Here is a 22906-nt window from a genome sequence, read left to right as displayed (position 1 = left end):
AATCTGCTTTTGTTAATACCTGTTAATAACACCAGCGGACTACTGCAGCACAAATAAGGTGGCCTATCATGTAAAAACATCAGGAATATACTTTTACAGGAAATTATAATGAACATGCAAAGAAAATGTTATGATAGTTAATACAGATAGTTTAATACATAAATAAACCTTGGTATATGAGAGTGCAGTGCTTAGGTAATTGTATACCAATAAAGTTTCACAGTTAGTTCCAAAAGAATGAACACGTAATAGCTCAATTACATAAAACTGTAATTAGTCTAAGTTCAACAACAAACAAGATTTACCTAATACATATGAATGACCTGGCTAGTAATTTCATTACTACTGTAACTTTAATTACACTGTATGAATTATTTGAATTGTGTTTCCTTCAGTCTGGGAATTCAAAATGATAGCAAGCAGGCAGCAGCCATTTTGTGGACACTGTTTTTAAGGACAGCCTCGCATCATCTCAGAATCTTGTTTGTGCACCAGAATGGGGGACCAGATGTCCATTCCCATGCCCTGGCTACACAATTAAATGGTAAAGAGAACGTGGGAATGTCTGGAGAGCAGTGAAATCTAGGAAGTGCTGAATGGAAAGGGAATTTGTCTGCCCCGCCTCTATGCCCATGGCATAGAGGCTGGGCAGACAATATTTGATTGACATCTGAGATTTTTAAATGAGCTTACAGCAGCTATGAATGCTAAAAAATAGAAATTGGATTTCATGTTTAATTTGAAAAGGACTTTTATTATACAGATTTTTGTGTCTGTGTGACAGGTCCACTTTAATAGTTTTCCAAACTTGCACAATATGAATAAAACAAACAACAACAAACAACTCTTGGGGGGTATTTACTAAAACTCTTTTTTTTAAAAAACAAAATCTACTTAACTCCCATCCACAAATTTAACTTGTTTATCAAAAAATCAGCTTGAAAATTTTGTGTGGGAAAAGTCTTGACAACTCTAGTGACAATTCGAATCACACTAATTTTTCGAGTTTGATTCCCGAATCTCTTGATTTTTCTAGTGGTCGTCCAAAAATCCTCACCTTTTCAGATTATAGTACGAAAACCAGCGCAGATCATGATGTAAAGAAACATTTTCAGGGACATCTGCTATTCACTTCTACATGACCTTGACAGGTTTTAGCTGAAGAATTTTCAGATTTTGATTTTTATCAGCTTTGGGGAATAATAAATCTTTTAAAAAAATAGTTTTTCCCTTTAAAAACTTTAAAAAGGTTTAATAAATAGGCTATTATATGTGATAATAAAATTGTCTGTTAGAGTAACAACCTAAATCTGCTACATAGCAAAAGCAAGCATTCCCACAGAACTTAACTAAACATTTAGGTAGAAAGCACATTTATTTACTAAAATTTTACTACTTCCTGATTTGTAGCACTCTTGGCTTCCACTGATTGGTTACCAAGCAGTAACCAGTCAGTGACTTGAGTGGAACTACATGGAACATAACTGTTGCTTTTAAATCTGACCTGCATGCTAAGGATCAATTGCACAACCTATCAAGTTACCCAGTTTTTATTTTTCATTGAACTGTTCCTTTAAACCTTTCTGTCTTGCTACTTCTTTGATCTGGGATGAAATCCCTGGACTCGTAAAGAACTCTCCCTCACCTACTTCAAAACTGAATTCAGATCCTATCTCTTGAAGAACTATCTCTTGGCAAGTGCCAAGTCTAGTATTAACATGTGCAAGTATATGATGCTTCCATTCAGGCAGTAAGCTCTATGGGACAGGGGTCTTTCAGAACATTGCACTTCAGATTGGTAACTGTATTACTAATATTAATTTAACAAAATGTTGTTCTCACTGTTTGAGCATTTACTAAACTTTTAAAATGTCACCACATTATATACAAAAAAAAGTTTATACATACATACAATACATTAAGAGCATAAAAGTCTATGATAAATTTCTGCAACTAATTTTCTTACCATCAAGCAAGTTAAGATTCTATAAATCTTTATATAAACTATATAAGATATATAAGATTTATAAACTTCGGGCAAGGTAGATTGGTTCGCAAAGTGAATATTTTTGCCCTGCACATGGTTATATTTATAAAGCTGAATAAGTGTGATGCAAACAGAATTGTGAATTTTTTTTCACAATATGAATGTCTATAAGACCTTTTTAAATATGTCAAAAATTGCAAATTACGAATACTTATGCGCACACGCTGCGACTGAATTACGCCACAACTTTGGTGGTGGAGAAAATATTTGCAAAACAGTTTTGCAAAGTGCGAATTTAAGTTACTTTCAACGCTATTTGGGTGCGCTTGCGCTAGCTTGCGCTTCCCAACTCATTTGCGCACTATTTGCGAAAATGTATTCACAATGCGAAAAAAACAGAAAAATGGACAAAGCAGTGCAATAGATTAGCGTTCAGGAAAAAACATTGGCAATACAACCATTTGCGAAAAAATATGCGATGCACGAACTTAATAAATTACCTCCACAGTGTAACTGTAGTGTTGAATGTAAAGTGTAACCTATTTGCCTACGAACGTCCTAAAGGATTCAAATGCTGTTACCTATAGCTACCAACCTGCCATTAGTATTGAAGGGTCTTCTTTGTTGCTATGGGTAACAACAGATGTGTATATTGTGTTTACATCGTTTCACATAATACTGCCACCATATTTTGGTAATTAAAAGACAAACAAAGCTGCTTGTAAAAACCCCATAAAGTGGTGAATCTTACCTGGACTATAGTTTGGTGAATGAATCAGTGTTTAATCTGACACTCACTTGTATGTCTTCCCCAGGAAGATGTAACTGAATCACAGGGCTAATGCAGACTAACTCAAACTACAGCTTGTTAGGACACTCTTGAACAATGTCATGATTTTATTATAATCTGGTACCTGAACATCTGGAATAAGGGTTATTTGTTACACTACATCCACTTAATATGTGGTTCAAAGGAAGCATATACATGAACTAGAAAGTGTTTGCAGATGTGTAACCAAAATGGAAAAACTATCAAAGGAGGGCTTGCTTATTTAGTTTTTCTCTTTTAGCACTGAATCCTTTTTGCAGGGTTCAAATTTGGCTAGAAATTGTAAGCAAACATAATGCATATGTGTAATTTCTTTTTAATTAAAAACATAAAAACAGTTTATTTTGTTGACAGGTGATGCCAATAAGCTCTTGGATTTGGTTTGAAAATGTTTCCTGCTGAGTGGTACTACTATATCAATATGTTTCTGGCAGAATGCTTTTACTTGCACTGCAATCTTCTAAGAATGTGAAGCTGTTGGTGAGCCTTTAAGGTTATTGCCTTGGTGATGTCAGTCCATCTTAAGGATTTTGAGATGTATAGGTCTGGGAACCTGAAGGAGTTCACCTACCCAGTTATCTTCAATATGTAATGGTTTATGTTAATTTGGGTTCTCCTTGAAGTCTATTTCCTTTAGTTTGTTTTTTAGGTAGTAGGAACCAGATTGTAGTTCCTACTGTATTGAATAATGTCTGAAATTATTTGTTTATCATTGTTTTGAATGAGACCAAGCACTATAGTGTTGTCTACAGAAGGAGATGAGAAGTAAAAGTACTGAAAGTAGAACTAAAGTGAAGAAAAAGCATGTGAGTATATGTGTTGGGTTTCTTAAGATAAAGTAGTATAGATTAAAGTGCTAGGACATCTGCATCTTCTGTAGATCTATGTATTAAGATAGTTGGGAATAATGGAATTGATGGAATCTGATTCGGTTTTTTCAAAGTATTTCATAGAGCAATGAGGCAGTCGATCATAGCTTTCTTTGGGCTGTTATAATCATGGAGGTCTTAAAACAGTAGGGTATAATGGCATGATTTTTTTTTTTTAAATGTCATTTTTATTGCAGCTTAGAGTTTACAATTAGGCAGAAAATAAACAAGGAAATCCATAGTATTAATCAATCATGGATACGATCTCAGTGAATGCATTCATATCACAATGAAAAATACAATCTCATAGATATTGAAAGAAAAGGATTAGATGGGGGAAGTAGAGGTGTAGAGGGGTGTAGGCCTGTTTCAATCTATGAAGAAGATGTGTGTTTGTAATAGTCTGACTCTTTAAAGGAAAGCCAACTAAAACATTTTGTACTATAGTTATTATACTGGTCTGTCGATAAGAGTGAGAGTTCTTCAAATTTGTGTATTTCCTCCACTTTTTTATACCATTCTTGCAGAGTTGATATTGCAGTTTGTTACACTTTTGTGTAAGTAGGGTTCAATTGTGGAAACTGAGAGTGGTTTGTCCATACGGGGTTGCCCTGTTGTGTGCCATTTTTTATTTCAATGCCGTTTGATTACAGGCTATTGACGCGTAGGCTGTGGGATAATTGTAAAGTGCTTGTATACATTTCAAAGCTTTAGGGCCCAGGCCAATGTATCTTAAGTAGGTAAATATATAGGACCAGTTAACATGGTTCAAGGCTTTTACCGCATCGGTAAATAATAGCATAAGTTTAGATTTTTGAGTTTTAGCCCAGTGTAGTATATTTATGAGTCTGTTGGTAATATCTCGGCCTTCTCTAAATAGAATGAAGCCTACTTGTTCTGGGTCAATGATTTTGTGAAGAACAGCATTCAATCTGTTTGAAATAATTTTTGTGAGCAATTTGACAACTCCATTTATTAGTGAAATTGGTCTATAGCTACCAGGTTCTTGGTGTTTTTTTCCTGGTTTCAGTAATTAGCTAATATGAGCTTCTAATGAGTGGGAAAGTGGGATCCCTGTTGAATGTCTTGAAAGGCTTTAAGTAAGTTAGGGAGTAATTAAATATTTTTTAGTATAGAGTGGTAAACCATCTGGTCCGGGAACTTTCCCTGTCTGTGTTGTAAGACGCGGGAGAGATTGCGGGGTTCTCTTGCCTCCCGGCGTGTCTCTTTTAGAAGTTCTCTTAGAAAGAGCAATCTTGAGACGTATAACCCGTCCATTGACTGGTTGTCTGGGGAACTTACAGCCTGGAGTCCGTTTTGCCGCTTCAATTGCATTTCTTCTTCTGTTATGCCCATGGCTGCATCATCTTTACTTCCAGTGTCCGATCCACTTCTGCCTGATGCTTACAAGGATTTCGCAGCTGTATTTGAGAAGAGATATGCTGAGATCTTGCCTCCTTATCGTCCTTTTGATTGTCCTGTCGATCTGGTTCCTGGCTCCATTCCTCCTAGGGGAAGAACATATCCCTTATCCGTGCCTGAAACCCAAGCCATGAAAGAATATGTCCAGGATAATCTCTCCAAATGGTTCATTAAGAAGTCCATGTTTCCGGCCGGAGCTGGGTTCCTTTTTGTTCAGAAGAAGGATGGCACGCTTAGACCGCGCATTGAATATCGTGCCTTGAACAAAATAACCATAAAGGATCGATACCCGTTGCATCTGATTCCAGAATTATTGGACTAAGAGGGGCTAAAGTCTTCACCAGGTTAGACTTATGGGTGCTTACAATTGTATTCGCATTCGTCAAGTGGATGAGTGGAAGACAGCCTTCAACACCCGGGATGGCCAATATGAATATTTGGTCATGAAGTTAGGCTTATGAAATATGCCCACTGTCTTGAAAGATATTATCAATGATGTCCTTCGGGACTTTTTACAGACTTGTGTTATAGTCTATTTGGATGATATTTTGATTTATTCTTCAATTTCTGATCACCTTTTCCAAGTAAAACAAGTTCTTCTCAAATTAAGGGAGAATTGCCTTTATGCTAAGCTTGAAAAGTGTGAGTTCTCCCTCAGGATTTGAGATGGATCCTGCTAAAGTTTCTGCTGTTCAGCCATCCAACATTTCTTGGGGTTTTGCTAACGTTTACCACAAGTTCATCAAGAATTTTTCCCAGACAGTAGCACCTATTACGGCTCTAATGAAGAACCCCTTGTAAAATTTCTTGGACCCCTCAATCCTTCTTCATCCTGATTCTGCCTGACCCTTTATTCTGGAGGTCGATATGTCGGAGGTGGGAGTTGGGGCCATCTTGTCTCAGCATGCAGAATTCCAAGGGACCCTTCATCCTTGTGCCTACTTCTCTCCTAAACTGTCTCCTGCTGAGAGGTATTATGATGTGAGTAATCGGGAACTTTTGGCTGTCAAGCTTGCACTGGAGGAATGACGTTGTATGCTTGAGGGAACTGAACAGCCTATTACCATCTTAACGGATCACAAGAATCTTGAATATATTTCCTCGGCTAGAAGACTCAATCCTCATCAGGCCCATTGGGCTCTGTTTTTCTAGGTTTCATTTTTTCATCTCCTATAGGCCAGGTATGGTGCAGAAGGAGGGTAACCTGATCCCACTCACCCCTATTGTTTCTCCCGACTTGGTTGTGGCTCCTACCTCTCTATCGGTGTCTGATTTGTCCAACTTGGAACCTTCTCCTGAATGCCCCTCTGGAAAAGTATTTGTACCGCAGTCAAGGGTGGCCCAAGTTCTAGAATGGGCTCATTCTTCTAAGGTTTATGGTCATCAAGAAGACTCAGGAATTCGTTTCAAGGTATTGCTGGTGGCCTTCGCTCGTTAAAGATGTCAAGCTCTTTGTCTCGGCCTGCACAGTCTGTGCACAACAGAAAGTCCTCATTCCTTACCGTGTGGCCGTCTCCAACCCTTACCCATTCCCACTCAACCCTGGATAGATGTAGCTATGGACTTTATTGTGGACCTGCCTAGGTCTTCTGATATGATTACTATTTTGGTAATAGTGGACAGATTCTCCAAGATGGCTCATTTTGTTCCTCTGAAAGAACTTCCATCCTCTGCTGGTTTGGCTCAAATTTTCATCAAGGAGATCTTTCGCTTGCATGGGGTGCACCAGTCTATTGTGTCTGACTGTGGGGTGCAGTTTGTATCCAGATTTTGGGAAGCTTTCTTGAAACATTTGAGCATCAAATTGAACTTCTTTTCGGCCTATCATCCGCAAAGCAACCGTCAGACGGAGAGGACCAATCAGGTTTTGGAACAGTTCTTGCAAGGTTTCATTTGTCAAAACCAGGACAATTGGATTGATTTTGCCCATAATAATCTTCAACATGAGTCTCTAGGAGTTTCTCAGTTTTTCGTTGGATTTGGCCATAACCCTTTGGCTCTTCCTCCTGATATTTTCAAGATGGAGATACCTGCAGCGGATGCACTTGTTCGTGATTTCAAAGCCATTTGGTATCAAGCCCCCCAGTCTCTACGAAAAGCTTTGTCTGTTCAGAAGGTTGCAGCCGACAAACACCGTCGTCCTAATCCTCCCTACCAGTTTGGAGATTTTGTCTGGCTTTCCACTAAGCACATCAAGCTTTGTTTACCCAAGTTTGGACCTCGCTATATGGGACCCTTCAAGATTAAGGAGGTGATTAATGCTATGTCTTTTCGTCTTGAACTTCCTCCATGAACATCTCCAATTCCATTCATGTTTCCCTGCTCAACCCTTTTTTTATTAGAAACAGTTTTTAAACAGATCAACCTTCCCCTGCTGCTATCATGCTTCATGATCACCGAGAGTTTGAGGTTCAGGAGGTTCTGGATTCCAGGAAGGTGAGAGACAATAGCCAATATTTGGTCCACTGGAGGGGTTTTGGGCCTGAAGAGAGATCTTGGGTGAGAGCTGAGGACACTCATGCTCCTCGTCTGATCTGGGCCTTTCAAAAAAAGTTTCCAGATAAGTTTTGGGAGTTCCCGGAGGGTACTCCTGAAAGGGGGGGTACTGTAAGAAGCGCCGGGACATTGGAAGGTTCTCTTACCACCCGGCGTGTCTCTCTTAGAAATTCCGTGCACAGGATCTCGGCTGGTTTGAAGCCGGCGTCTGACGCCCAGCATCGCCAAGCATCATGACGTCACAAAGAGGCGCCAAATTTGAATCTTGCCACCAAAACTTCTTTAAAGGCCCAGTCCTCCATTTTGTGAGTGCCCAAGCTGGTTCCAGTTATACTGTTCCTGCTGAAGCGTTTGTTTGTGACTTTGAATTCCTGGTTTTTGACTTCTGCCTGCGTAGTGAGTCTTGCTGAGTTATCCACAACAGTCTGTTCGAGATTTAGGTAACGGTCCTCGAGATCCTGGATCTTAGTATGGAGCGACTGCATATCAGTTTTGAGAATTTGTGTCTCCTGTTGTTGGCTGTGTTTGATGTAGACTAGCAATTTTGCTAGGTTGTTTTTTTGCGGGAGAGCAGCTATCAGGCTTAGTATATCAGTATGAGTGGCTAGAGGCGTTGTTTCTGCTCGATGTGGAGGTTGCTCTTTGTCGGATGCCTCACTGTCTGCCATCTTGGAGCTCTCCTCTGTGTTCGGTGACGGAGGGTTTTTAGTAAAGAATTGACCGATTTCTTTATCTTTTTTTTGTGAAACGGTCTTCTGCAATGAAATAGTAGGTGCTTGCCTCAGAAATGTCCCCATTATGTGGTTAAATGAGGCTATTAACCGGTCTAAGTAACACTAGAGTCAAGCAGAAATGCGTCTTTCCTAGCCGACCATCAGACCACACCCCCATAAAGGCATGATTTAAGCAATCATTAACTATGGTAATATAGATGTCAGCTATGTCAACTGCATACATTTTGGTAAGACTTCAACAGGCCTCAAAGATTGGTAACCTTTTTGAATGACCTCAGGATATCCAGTTTGGGGACCTGAAACATATATAAGCCTGAACATACTACTTAGATTCAAATCATGCATATTACTTGCAAAGGTCTTCTGAAAGAGTAGCATTCACCTGTATGTAGTTACATTTGTTTTCCTTGAAGTCTGGGAAGCTCTTGCAAAGTTGGCAAGGGTTGCTTGACATTCTTTCAGTCTTTTATGTACCTCACTGCAAAACTACAGTTGTTTTGTTTGAGGTAAGTTTTTATTGCCATGGACACACAGATGAATGCATACCAGGTGATGTTACAGCTTACTATGTTAAGCATGTTGAATTATTATTACTAGTATGCATGATAATACTTTTAATAACTAATAATAATAAAAAAGTACCTATATTATTATTTAAGGCTTTGTCTTTAGCTAAAGGCCATGCCATTCAAGCAAAGCATTCCTGAACTGAGCAATTTGTAAATTGAGCTAGCCATTACTGGTATAAAAAAAAATAATTATGGCAGATTATATATGTCATGTATTTTTAAAACGTTAACTTTTTGTTCCATGTATCTTGGTGTACCTGATTAAGATCTGGACCAGCATTATTTTACTCAAGGTGTTCAACTGGCTTAACACCAGTACTTCACACCTCCATTCATGCAACTCTCACAAATAACACTTGTCTATTTGAGTTGCATGACACCTTGATAATTAAACCACAACCACATTAACCTGACAGCATTCACAACCTATGTGAGTTTCAGTTATCACCTCTCTGAATTAGTTGCACCATTGGGATTCGATTATTGGAAGAGTTAAAATTCAGAGGACACCATAAAGTGGGGAGATCTGCTTGGCCTGAAAGCAAAAAGGACTGATCATCAACCAATTTAACAAGACACATTGATATCAAATGCCAGTACATGCCCTGTCCATATGCAGTTCCCAAATGGACCAGGCAAGATATCTATTGTTATTATTATTATTATTCATCTTTATCTTTTGAAGGTTATATTTTAGTGATATAATTAAATACATTAAAAATGCAAATAGTTGAATTGGATAAACTCCCTTAATCTGTACATATTCCCTTAATTGAACATACTAACAATATATGATAACATTTACCACAGGACTAGTCATGTAGGCTTGGATGGTTTCAGGATGCAAGAAAAATCTACATTTTTAAATAATTTATTATTTTTAAATATAATACTGTTGTTTGTTCCCACTTAAAGGGCACCTTCAAGCCTCAGGTGCACACTGCCACAGCTGCAATGTACTATGGGAACTGTGATGAGATACAATCTTAACAGAACGTAGTGCGATGTAAAAAGGTGTTCAGTAGCATGTGCAATTCAACAAGTTCAATAGGATGCTAAAAGATACCCAGTGTCTCTTGGGGTGTTCAATGTATAATCACTTACACAAGAACTTGGAGAATTTGCAGTGTAATAGGGAGTTTATATATTGGCTGCTATTGCTGTGGTCCAAATATCAGTGCTAGTTCCTTAATCTTTGGGTATCCCACCATTTGTAATGTTCACAAAGGTTGTTTTTGCAACTGCAACTAAGCAATGAAATACTTTTTTATAAAATTAAAAAGTTACCCATATTCCTTAGTAAAGAAAAATCAATTATTCATGAACATAGAGTGGAACCATGCATTTTGCATTAAGCTATTACTGCTTCTGAAGAAGTGGCATATTACCATAAAAAGCGTAGTATAAGGTTCCACTTTTTGACTATGCTTGATGTTTTTATACGAAGAGATACTGTAACTTCATTTAAAAGGGCTCTGGTGCTCAATGATATTTATTTTCCTGTAGCTGAAGATGTAGTCTAGGGGTGTGACTAACACATTGCAGTACTTAGAAAGTACTATTGTTCCAAATGTCTGGGTGTTCTCACACACATATCCGTCACTAGTCTAAGTTTGCGATAATTTTTTGCTTGCTTGCACATAAGCAGACCTATTTATCAAAGGTCAGATTTTAGTAGTTGTAGAGGTTTTTGAAACCATGACTAAACTCACTTTCTCTAAAATTACGAATGTCGTGAAAATGTATTAAAAGATCAGGATGAAAAAAGTACAAACAAAAAATAATAAGTTAAAAAATAAGAATACCTCTAAAACCTTGAAAAACTTTAGTACAAAAATAAAATGAAAATGTGTAAAAGTCCAAATTGATTTAAATCAGTCCAATAGGATCAGAGCAGCTCCCATTGACTTCTATAAGACCTCAACAACTTTTACCAGGCAAGGTTTTGTACTAGTAGTTTTTGTGGTTTCTACACTTCTTTACTATGGAAAACACTAAGGGGCACATTTACATAGCTCGAGTGAAGGAATAGAATAAAAAATACTTTGAATTTTCGAAGTATTTTTTTGGCTACTTCGACTATTGAATTGGCTACTTTGACCCTCGATTTGGCTACTTCGACCTTCGACTACGACCTATCGACCATTCGATAGTCAAAGTACTGTTTCTTTAAAAAAAAATTCGACCACCTAAAACCTACCGAGCATCAATGTTAGCCTTTGGGGAAGGTCCCCATAGGCTTTCCTAGCTTTTTTTGATCGAAGGAAAAACGTTCAATCTATGGATTAAAATACTTCGAATCGTTCGATTCAAAGTATTTAATCGTTCGATCGAACAATTCGGTAAATCCTTTGACTTCGATATTCGAAGTCGAAGGAATTTACTTCGACGGTCGAATATCGAGGGTTAATGGACCCTCGATATTCGACTTTAAGTAAATGTGCCCCTAAATCTAAACTAAAATTTTTAGAGATTTTTTTTAAAAAAAATAGGAAAACCACAAATTTTTTAGACATTCATGGAAAAAAATTAAATTCAATTGTTAGTAAAAGGGACCCTTAATATAATACTGGATATTATGTTTCTAATTTTTTTAGGGATTGTAGCTCATTCATGCACAATATATAAAAGCATTTCTTTAAACATGTCACATGTTTCTCTAGTTTATGTGACCCCTGTACTTAATGCATGTGTTTGGTAGCAATTAAGCACAGAACTAATTTCAGTCTGACAATAACAATTTTTAAACTAAAAATAGGGTTAATTTACCACTAAGTGCACTTGTGGTTGAATAGGTTTGCTGCGATCATTTGCATGAAGAATTCCCTTCATTAAAGGATAACACCAAAAAATTAAAGTGTTTGAAGTAATGAGAACATCATGTACTATTGCCCTGCACTGGTAAAACTGCTGTGTTTACTTCAGAAACACTACTATAGTTCATATAAACAAGCTGCTGTGTATCAATGGTGGAAATTAAAAAAAGGCTATATGGCACAGGTTAAATAGTGGCTAACAGACATCACCATTATGTTCTACAGAGCTTATCTGCTGTATAACCTGAGCCTTTCTCCTATGAATGTCTGCCCCCATGGCTACACAGCAGCTTATTTATATAAACTATAGTAGAGTTTCTGAAGCAAACACAGCAGTTTTACCAGTGCAGAGCAACACTGCATTATATTTTTTTTACTTTAAACACTTTCATTTTTTGATGTTACTGTTTCTTTATAGGTACTTTCATAAAAGGCTGTTCCTTGTATTTTCACATAATTCTGCTTGGTCTTGCATTGTCTTTTTATAGAGGAACCCTGCCTCACAACAGTTATTATGCTGAAATTATTGGGAAAACGCAGCATTGTGGGTAAAAAATGGCAAAATTGCACTTTGAACATTACACAAAGTACTTGTTTTGAATACTAAATGAGCCTTGTGGTTTAGGGCAACACATATTCTGAGCCTGTTGTAAGGAATTACAGATGCACCTTCATGCTTGGCACAAGGGTTAAGTGACATGCATCACTGATGCAATTAGCCCTTTGGCAACCAATCTTCTGTATGTATTGCTTTGTTATTGCTTTACTTGCAACTGTCTCAGAAAAGCTAATCTTTCACTGGTTGCACTGGTTTTCTGGATAGGTGCAATTCTGCCCAGTGTTAGCAAGTGAGCCCCCAGTGTGACAGATGGAAAGCTGTATAGAAAAGCTACTTTAATATAATCAAAGGAGAATTATTGCTAGTGTTTATCTAGGCATTACAAAGAAGTATTGTAATTCAGTGTTCAAGAGACTACACAGGTGGCTCTATAGTTAATCAAATAGACATGGGAGAAAAAGAAAACTTTCAAACACAAATGTCTTAGTGCAAAAAAGTGATGTCAGCAAGCCAATATTCAGTTTTTAGGCCTTATTGAATTTCAAATACCATTTTTTAAGAAAAATGACAGGCAAAATACAAGGTAAAAGGTGTTCACCGGGGCTAGCAAGTTGTTGGGTACCTCCTTAGTGAGTACAGTATCAGTTATTTTTCCCCTGGCCTGGTGCTCTACTTTGGTATATTTACATTCAGTGCTATGCCACCATCTTCAGTGACTTCACATTTGGCCTATACCTGGGGCAGGTTCCTAGCAATGCAGGGGTGTATAAAAGTTATTTCCCATGTGCAGGTATAGGACCTGTTATTCAGAATGCTCTGGACCTGGAGTTTTCCAAATAAGGGATATTTACGTAATTTGGATCACCAAGGTGCAAGGGGGGGTGGCCAGTGGCCCAGAAGAGCACAATTTTGTGCTTAAATGCTAGGCTTACAAAACTTCATTTAATTTCTTAAATATGCAGGATACAGAAGATGAACAAACATCAGTTTATGATGCTCTTGATGTTGAGGAACGACAAAGTGCTGCCTTCTCACACTAAGAAGCTCTATATTTGTTGGAAATTTTGAACTACTCATTGGAAATATTTATGTCAGTATCAAGTATGCTGTGATATACAAGGAGAAGTAATCTCTTGAGAACTTTTAAATGCGGTCATGTAAAATGATTACAAATGTCTGAGTACTGTATGTTCTGTATTGCAAGTTTCTTGCTCATGTGCAAAGCAGTGGCAAGTAGAACAAGCTGACAGCTATCATTTCTATTGAAATCTTTAAACACTCTAGTTGTAGTGGATCTGCATGTGTAGAAAGAGCAGAATACAATGTCTTTACCGTCCAAACATATTTGAGAGGGGGAGCAAAAGTTCTTGTTCAAGTTTTTAAATCATGTACATAACCTTTCCCTTCTGATGTCAGTGTTCCACCAATCTTGCACTACTGTCTGGGTCAGGCTTGTGTGTATTCACTGGAGCAAAGAAACACAAAGCAACAGCATTGCCTCTTCTAAACTATTCTGCCTCTTGATATGTGGGGATTTATAATGCACTCACTGCTTCGCTCCAGAATGGTTGAGAGGAGAGGAGAGGCAGGGCAGGGTAAAGATTTTCCAACTTTTTAAGTCTTAAGGGAAAACTGGAACTTCAGAATTTACTCCCTGGCTGATGTAACCTCCTGACATGTATGTGTGGTCTTGGTGTGCGTGTGAGCACAGTTCCTCATATGTGCCAGATGGGAGACCTAGGTACTTAAAATATATTTTTCATGAAAAGGCTTTATTTTTATGAAAGTATGTTTTACAGATAGGCTGCTTATATGTGGCAGATATGTATAAAAGGCCTGCAATATTCAAGGCAATAGCTTTTAAAGATTTAATATAAGCAGTACCAATTACATGTAGGTGAACATACTGGGGGTCATTTATAAAGTTCACGCAGCGCATATTCACAAATGGTTGTATTGTCCATGTTTTTTCCTGAACACTAATATAATGCACTGCTCTGCCCGTCTCTCTGTTTTTTGCGAATTTGCATTGTGAATAAATTTTCGCAAATGGTGAGCAAATGAGGCGGGAGTTTGCATGAGCGCAATGTGCGAGGTTATTGTGTGCACAAAATAACGTTGACAGAAACTTAAATACGCACTTTGCAAAACTGTTTTGCGAATATTTTCTTCCGCCACCAAAGTTGTGGTGTAATTCAGTCGCAGAGTGTGCGCATAAACATTTGCAATTTGCGATTTTTGACATATTTTAAAAGCTCTTATAGACATTCACATTGTGAAAAAAAATTTGCAATTCTGTTTGCACCACACTTATTCAGCTTTATAAATATAACCATGCACAGGGCAAATATGTTCACTTTGCGAACCAATCTGCCTTGAGCGAAGTTTATAAATGACCCCCACTGATTAAAGCTGGCCATAGTAGTGCAGATATAATCGTACGAAACAAAAGTTTCATAAGATTTTTGGACCATGTGTGGGCAAATAATCAAATAATCTTCCCGACAATTTTCGGGCATTCAGTTTTTTTAGACAGGTTAGTATATTTCTGTCTGATAACGATAATATCTTTGTATGTATTGCCTATTTGACAATATCCCTGGGTGACTGTCACTGGAACATAACATTCTTAAGATTGTTGTCTGCCAGAACATCGTCTAATGTACTTCTCCTACTTTAATCCTACAGTTTAAATCTGAATGTTAGTTTTACATTGTGGCATTAAAATTTACAATCGTTAAAGTTCCCCGTACGACAATAAGATCTGAACATATATAGCCAGATTTACAGTAGAAGCACTGAGTGTAACATTATCCAGCCTTCCAAACGAATATATAGTGTTGCAAATTGAAACCATGAAATAAGCCCAATGATATGGATATGATATTTTGCCACCCATATGGATTTATGCTGCTTAGTTAGGATCAAGTACAAGATATTGTTTAATTATTACAGAGGTATTTTTAAAAGTAAGATTTGTTTGTTTAATGTGAACTCCATGGGAGATGGCCTACCATAATATAGAGCTTTATGGATAGTGGTTTTCCAGATAAGGGATTCCATACCCTGTATCTATATTTATAAATAGATAGATTAATGTTACCAAATCTCTTAACTGAAAATCAGGGACAGGTATGCCGCATGTAGAATGTCAGTGGAAATTAGTTTCAAACCATCCCCCTTTTAGCAACTCCCTCTTTAGCCACACTTACACACTGTCTCAACCACAATATTTTTACCCTTATATTAAAAATGTAATTTCATTGTGCATGTTTCCTTGAAAGACTGCAATATTCAACAGAAATGCACTAACCTGTTCAACAGATATGTACTAATGTTAACTGACAGAAATGTGCTAACCTGTCTGATCAATATTCTGCATAGTAACCCGGATAGAACAGGATTACAGTACAATTAAAGAAGGTAAATTTTTAGGGATGCACCGAATCCCAGATTCGGTTCAAGATTGCCATATGCCTTTTCCACCCCTGTGGAAAACACAACTACCCCCCCCCCAGCACATAATTAAACACCTTAGGGGCCCTAATAATAATTTTCAAATGCTAACAAAACCCCCAGGACAAATACCAGGCTTATCTTCCACAGGCATAGCAGGGCACACACAGGCAGAATATAACATACACAGGGAGCATAGAGAAGGCAGAGTATGGCATACATAGGGAGCATAGGTAAGGCAGAGTATGGTACACACAGGTAGAATAGAGTAGGCTAAGTATGGCACACACAGGGATCATAGGGCAGGCAAAGTATGGCAAACACAGGGAGCATGGGGTAGGCAGAGTATTGCACACCCAAGGATAATAGGGCAATCATAGTATGACATGCCCAGAGAGCATAGGTCAGGCAGAGTATTGCACACCCAAGGAGAATAGTGCAGTCATAGTATGGCACACCAGGGAGCATAGGGTGGTCAGAGTATGGCACACACAGGGAACATAGGGCAGGCAGAGTATGGCACACACAGGGAGCATAGGGCAGGCAGAGTATTGCACACCAAAGGAGAATAGTGCAGTCATAGTATGGCACACCAGGGAGCATAGGGTGGTCAGAGTATGGCACACACAGGGAGCATAGGGCAGGCAGAGTATGGCACACACAGGCAGAGTATGACACACCTAAGGACCATAGGGCATGCAGAGTATGGCACACCCAAGGAGAATAGTGCAGTCAAAATATGGCACACCCAGGGGCTTAGGGCAGGCAGAATAGAGCAGGAGACAGGGAAACCTATCAGGACCACTCTAAAATGTACTATATATAGTGACACAGTGCTGGTGCCCCTCCAGCAGTTTGTATGAGTGTGAACAGGTGAACAATGTGGGCAGTTTCAGTCTGGGTCTCAGGTGTGAACAGTACAGGGCTTTAGGGGTGTGAACAATAGAGGTGTTACAAATTTGAACAATGCAGGGGGGATTACATGTGTGAACAATACAGATGATTACAGTCTGAATTTGAGGTTTAAACAATGCAGGGGCCAGTTAATCTCTGTAGTGATACCTTTTAAACCTTACAGATGGTATGTGGGCGGCCACACAAGGGGGGTCAGTTGGACAGCCATGCTCTAGGTTAAAGCTGAGGCTGTGCTACAGAGAGGAACTGATGTTCGATGTGACAGTGCTCTAATTCCACAGCAGGAAACAGAGCAATTTCCTCATTGGTACATTGTACCAGTTTAATCAATAAGTATAATAGGGATCTCTGTATTACAAAAAATGGGCTGAGCTTTGCGTGAAACCACCACTACTATTAGGGCCAGGGCACACGCTGCCATTTCAGGAGATCAAATTGCGACAAATCGCTTCTTCTTCAGACGACTAATCTCCCCAAACTGCCTTCCTACCAGCTAGAATGTAAATCGCCGGCGGGATGGCAGTCAGATCGCTTCGGCTTTCGGAAGTCGCCTCAAGTTTCCTTGTGAGGCAGCTTCGGGCGAGTTTGGAAAACAAAACGCTCTGATTGCCATCCTGCCGGCGATTTACATTCTAGCTGGTAGGAAGGCAGTTTGGGGAGATTAGTCGCCCGAAGAAGATGCGATTACATTCTAGCCGGTGGGAAGGCAGTTCGAGAAGATTAATCGCCCGAAGAAGAAGCAATTTGTCGATGGACGACTAATCTCCTGAAATAGCAGCCTGTGCCATTACCCTTAAAATCTCTACCTACTGCTAGTCTTCTGGGTTACACGAAAGCAGCAGACAGTGACTGAATATGGGGACATTTTTGCCAGGATCAGATCTCCTGAACTGGGAACTTTCCCTGTCAAATGGGGCTGGATGGGAACCCTTAGATTGACTGATATAAGTAGATAGATGTCAATTTCAGCAACAATAATGATTTTATTTCCTGCCTGATAACTGCCTGATAACTGGAAAACATCAAGTTAATTAATTTACCATGCTTTGCAGTTATCTAGCAAGAATAAAAAACATTTCCAGAAAGCTCCACTTAAAATAATTATTTTAAGTGGAGCTATCTGCATGATGGTTTCTGCATAAGGGATACCATACATATAAGTTAAAACGCATGTGGATCATTTGATCTTTGATGCCAAAAATAGTACATTTTATAATTAACAATTTACCCCTATTGTAAAATATTAGAACTATACAGAGGGGGTACAAATAATATTCTTATTTGTTATATTGGGCTTCCTTATGTATAAAAATAATCCTAAATAGCTGAAATTTCAGTGAGTCATGTCACAATTTTTTCGTGTTATTCATGACTTTTGTGTAATATTAATGTACCCCTTTTGTAAGTGAAAATGCATTTAGAAGTCACCAAGAAGTTCCATAACCATAAAAAATTCATTATTAACTACTGGGGAAAATGCAAATGAATAGTGGATAAAACCCATTTTTGAAGTGGTGAGAGGTATTTTGGGGCCCAGGGCATAGGACTTGACCTTGACCATATTCTTAAGAGTGATGGACTGATTATGTTCCCTGTTGCAGGCAATAGAATGGATCCGCTGTATAATGTAACCCCTATTTTAAAATATATGGATTTTAGAAGTCAGTGAAGAGTTTCTTAATATTGAAATGCATGAGGGCACATGTAGCATACCACCCATATTTCTCTGCCTGCATTTTGCAGGCAAGTGTAAAGAAATGGATCAACATCAATTCACTTTTCTGTGTAGCTGCACTGATAGGCACAGTGTTAGCCTGAGTGCAGCTGCACAGAGCAGAGATTGGGCTGAAAATGCATGACTTTGCATTTTCTGGGCCGATCTCCGCCTCTCTGCGCTCAGGCGGATATTGCAACTGTTAGTGTTGCTATACACAGAAGTGTATAGTAGTGGATCCACTTCTCTCCATCTACCTGCATAACACAGATTGCATCACCCAAAGGCAAAGTGCTTTGAAATAGGTTAGGCAAATCCAAAGTAATTTCTAATATTCTCACATTTTTATAAAGATATTTTTAATTAGATTAATGATTGTTTTCTTTATTAGAAGTCTATAAATTATAGTCCATTTCTAAAGTTACAATTACAGTAAGTTAAAATAAATATATTTTGTGTACTACCTACATACACATTTTAGGTATATCTTTTTATGTTATGAATTATGATGGAATGCTAAAATTCATAGCTCAGCAACAGTGGTGTGTCCCTGGGTTGTAGAGTTTATCTGGAGCTGCGTTATTGTGTATTATCCACACAACTGTAACATCTACAATGCAGTGTGATCTCTGGCATAATTCGGGCCATAATTCAGCCCCCCCTGCAGAAAATTGTTTGGAGAGGTCCGCCACGCACAGTAACCCTGCAGCCACCCCCTCTGCTTCCCCCTCCTCTCGCTCATGCGTTTGCTGAGGCAGAGACATGCACATTTAAAAAGTGGTAGGGGGTTTATGTGCAGCAGACTGCAGTCCATCTGCCCCCAAGCTGAAGGAAAGATGTCTGGTTGACTTTTTATTTATGTTACGGTGAAGGTAATGGGTGTTGTGCATGGCAATAAAGGGGCTGTCTGAAGCGGCGACAAAGTGAGTAATTAAACTTGAGGGTAAGTATGAAATTCAAAAGCTTTTGCTTGAGAAACATTTTTATTTACCTCACAGTTAATATTTTGCCATAAATTAACACGACTATAAAGCCTAACATTCCCTTACTAAAATGTAAAAGGCTATCTGAAGTCACCTCAGAGTTCCATGACCTCTATAAAAATTGTATGATTACAGAACGCCATGATGGCTTACACTAGCCTTATTTATTACAGTAGTTAGTACATGAACATCTCTCTATATAATCATCTCTTTCCTATCTGAACAATACTTTTGTCTAGTAGAACTAATGGAATAAATATTAACTCCTCTTTTATATCAGTCTTCCTAGTTGTCAAAATGTGACAATAAAAATAAGAACAGCCACTGATGAATACATGGACCCAGATATCCCACTTTAAAACCCCCTCCCTTAAAACTGTGCCCTCACAGCACCAAAAACTATGTATGTATGTAAATATAAATATATATTAGTGCCACAAATGATTAAATACAACCTTCCACCTACTAAGATTATATTACATAAACAATTGTCAAAACACTTCTGATAATCTTGGTACAATATACAAACCCATACACAATTTATTTTTGATAATTTTTTCAATCAAAGTTTATTTTTATCCCTGTTTTTTAATCAGGGATCAGCTGTCTACATCATAGTTAACTGCAAAATGCATAAACAAAATTAAATTAATATAAATCATTAACTGACTTACCAATCTTAGCCAAACTTGCAACCAATATCCAAAGAGCAATTATGTAGGGATCCTGAACATGGTGCCACTTAAAAGTAACTATTTGAAGACTGGTTGGTGCGTCTCCATGTCCGCCACCAGATTGTTCTCCATTAACATCAAGCCCATCAGTTCTAACTTGGGCCATTACTGGGGAAGCCATAGATCCAACAAAAAGTAACAGCATGGAGTTGAGGCCACTTCTCTGTGATAATTGTATTATTTTTGTCCTTTAGAAGGATATTTAAAGTTTATACACCCATTCTTCTTCACACCATTCTCCTGCTTTCTAGTTTAATCAGGTATCATACACTATTCCCTAAATACCTTGTATGTGCCTGCTGATGCACAGTCGAGTTGTTGAAGGGAAAAACGTCAGTGACCTAAATCGATAAAAAGCAAAGGATGCTATCTGTAACAACACCAGCCTGTCTCTGCTTGTCTTTTAATATGTTCAAGTTGGGTGGTGCTTTGTGTTAAAATCCGCCCACTTTACACATCCACCTGTATGAAACTGTTTACTCGTAATACAACCCCTTCCCTAAAATAGCTCAGTGCCCACAGGTATGCAAATGGATATGAGTGAATAATCTTATACTGTCTTTAATTCCATAGAAAAATTGTACCTTTTCTACGTGGTTCTTTAAAAATAGGCACCCACAGGGGGGAACAAATAGGTTCACCTGACACCCCCCCCCCAGGAATTCTCCCATTGCAGGAAAAGAGTAAGGGTCCCAGGTCCCCATTATGTTATTTAAACATCTAAATAAAGAAACTGCTGTTTTTCTGCCTCTCTCTTGATAGCATTGCAGGGTCTCTCTGCCAGGCATCTGAAGCCTGATACTTGCTTGATCTTCATCCAAAGGCTGAGCCACAGCCTGGTCACATGATGGTATATATATGTGTGTGTATATGTGTGTGTGAGAAAGAGAGAGAGAGAGAAAGAACTGGTCCTGTTTCAGTGTAGGTGAGAGAGAAGAAAAGTGCTTGTTTCTGTGTCTGTGAGAGAGAGAATACGGGACAAAATAAAAGTAGTGTGTGTGTGTGCATTTTTGTGCAGTTCAGTGGGGAACCTGGTTACCTGTGACTGCTGAATGAAGAGAACACGCCAAATCACAGTTTAAGCTACTAAATATGTTTAATTGTTGTAATATAACTTCCCATAAAAAATGTTATGTTATGAGTGAGCCTGCCCACTTTATTGGCAGCTGTTAATTTTTTTCCCTGTTTGCCAGGTCTAATTTTAAAGTATTCCAGTTTCTAATTATAACATATTTATTAATCAAATAGATATAAAATACCACCAGCCATTCACATACACATTTTTTGGACTTTATTATTATAATACACAGGGGGGATCTTAATTGACTCCTTATGTACATTTATCATGAATATTCCCTAGACAGCCAGCAAAAACTGACTATCACCACATGAAAACATATCCTAAGAATAAATATTAGATAATCAATGTATGTGAAGGTTCCTACAAGTTGTGGACTTTATTTTTAGTCTTTATTTATATCGTGACAGCATATTCCACAGCACTTTACAGAGATTCTGCTGTTGCAGAATTACCATCCTGTTTTGGCTGGCATACATTTGCCCCAGACAGAAGCATAGCCTGAATTCACATTAAAGGTGTGCTTTTGCGCCCCTTAGCATTCTTACACCTCGGGGGAATCGAAAATGTCTCCTTTTGTACATTTATCATGGATATTCCCTAGAAGGCCAGCAAAGACAGACTACCACCACATGAAAATATATCCAAAGACGAAATAACCCCTCAGAACAGCTACACCATAGTCCTCGCTAAAGTTGAAAAAAAAGCCTACTATGCCTAAAGAAGCCAGTTATCTAAAAACAAATCCTCACACCTACACAGATTCTTTAGTCACACTTTGATCTCCCTAAACCCTCATATAAGGCAAAATAAAAGATAAACACTCTGGCAAAATAGTTCTGTGCACAAAATATAGCGAGTGTTCTGTTCATAAAAGATAGCAACTGTAACTGTTACTATATTGTATCCTTTTTACTTCATCTGCCATATTTATAAATCACTGAACTGCCTGTGTCTGCTTAGTGATTTGTCTACCTGTCTACCCACATTTTGCATTACCCCTTAATCCTGCAAACTGCTCTTTTAGATTTTTTCAAAAAAGTGAAATGATTAAAATATCAGATAAGTAATATAAAATAAATATATTTTTTTTATAATGTCAGTTGAAATTGCTCTAGAGGGAACAATAGTTGTTAACTGAACTGTAGTGGGTCATTAATAGGAGACACAAACAACATTTCTGTGCAAAAAGCTGTGTCTAGCAAACTTGTTTAGTAACCAAAAAGCAATTTTGACACAACTTTTCCAAAAGTGTCTAAACAGGTTTGCTACATTTGTGTTGGTTTGTTCCCATTCACTTAAATTAACTTTGTCAAGCCCATTGAGTTGTAAAATTTTGAATACATTCCAAAGTACCTGTGGCACATGTACATTATGAAAAAAGCATAACAGAATTTTTACACATGATATTTAGGCTAAACAGCAGGTACCTTGGTGTAAATTTAAAAGTCACAGCTTATAATATGTGGTCAGTTTTACTCCATTTTTTTTTGTTATTTTTTTTTTATATATAACATCAACACATAAGTATTTGTACATAACTTCAGAGGGGTTGTTCTTTTTTGGTGTAAAAACTCATGTTTATAAATATTTTCTAGGTTTATAACACAAAAAAGTAGCATAGTACCTGTATATCAAAACAACATTCCTTTCATCTTGTTAATATTTAATACACCATCATTATCTAAGCTCTGTTGCAGGTATGCCAAAGTGTATTGATTGCTGATATTGAATAGTCAAAATAG

At 38.0% G+C, this 22906-nt stretch overlaps 1 protein-coding gene and 1 long non-coding RNA gene across 3 annotated transcripts in view; one reads left to right on the top strand and one right to left on the bottom strand.

Annotated features, from left to right (window-relative positions):
- Positions 1 to 20479, bottom strand: part of slc9a3.L (solute carrier family 9 member A3 L homeolog) — a 107149-nt gene extending 86670 nt beyond the window's left edge. Inside the window, exon 1 of one of the 2 annotated variants that reach the window (XM_041566218.1) lies at positions 20024 to 20479. In XM_041566218.1, coding sequence (XP_041422152.1) covers positions 20024 to 20228 — 205 coding nt within the window. In that variant the 5' untranslated portion in view covers positions 20229 to 20479. The remainder of the gene's footprint in view (positions 1 to 20023) is intronic. The other variant, XM_041566217.1, reaches the window with a different exon arrangement.
- LOC108719059 overlaps positions 1 to 22906 on the top strand; it is a 101369-nt gene that overhangs the window by 34958 nt on the left and 43505 nt on the right. The window lies entirely within an intron of this gene.

The sequence above is a fragment of the Xenopus laevis genome, chromosome 6L (genome assembly GCF_017654675.1).
Source record: "Xenopus laevis strain J_2021 chromosome 6L, Xenopus_laevis_v10.1, whole genome shotgun sequence".
Lineage (NCBI taxonomy): Eukaryota > Metazoa > Chordata > Amphibia > Anura > Pipidae > Xenopus > Xenopus laevis.
The sequence above is the reverse complement of the archived record's forward strand: the minus strand, read 5'-3'. Positions and strand labels throughout refer to the sequence as shown.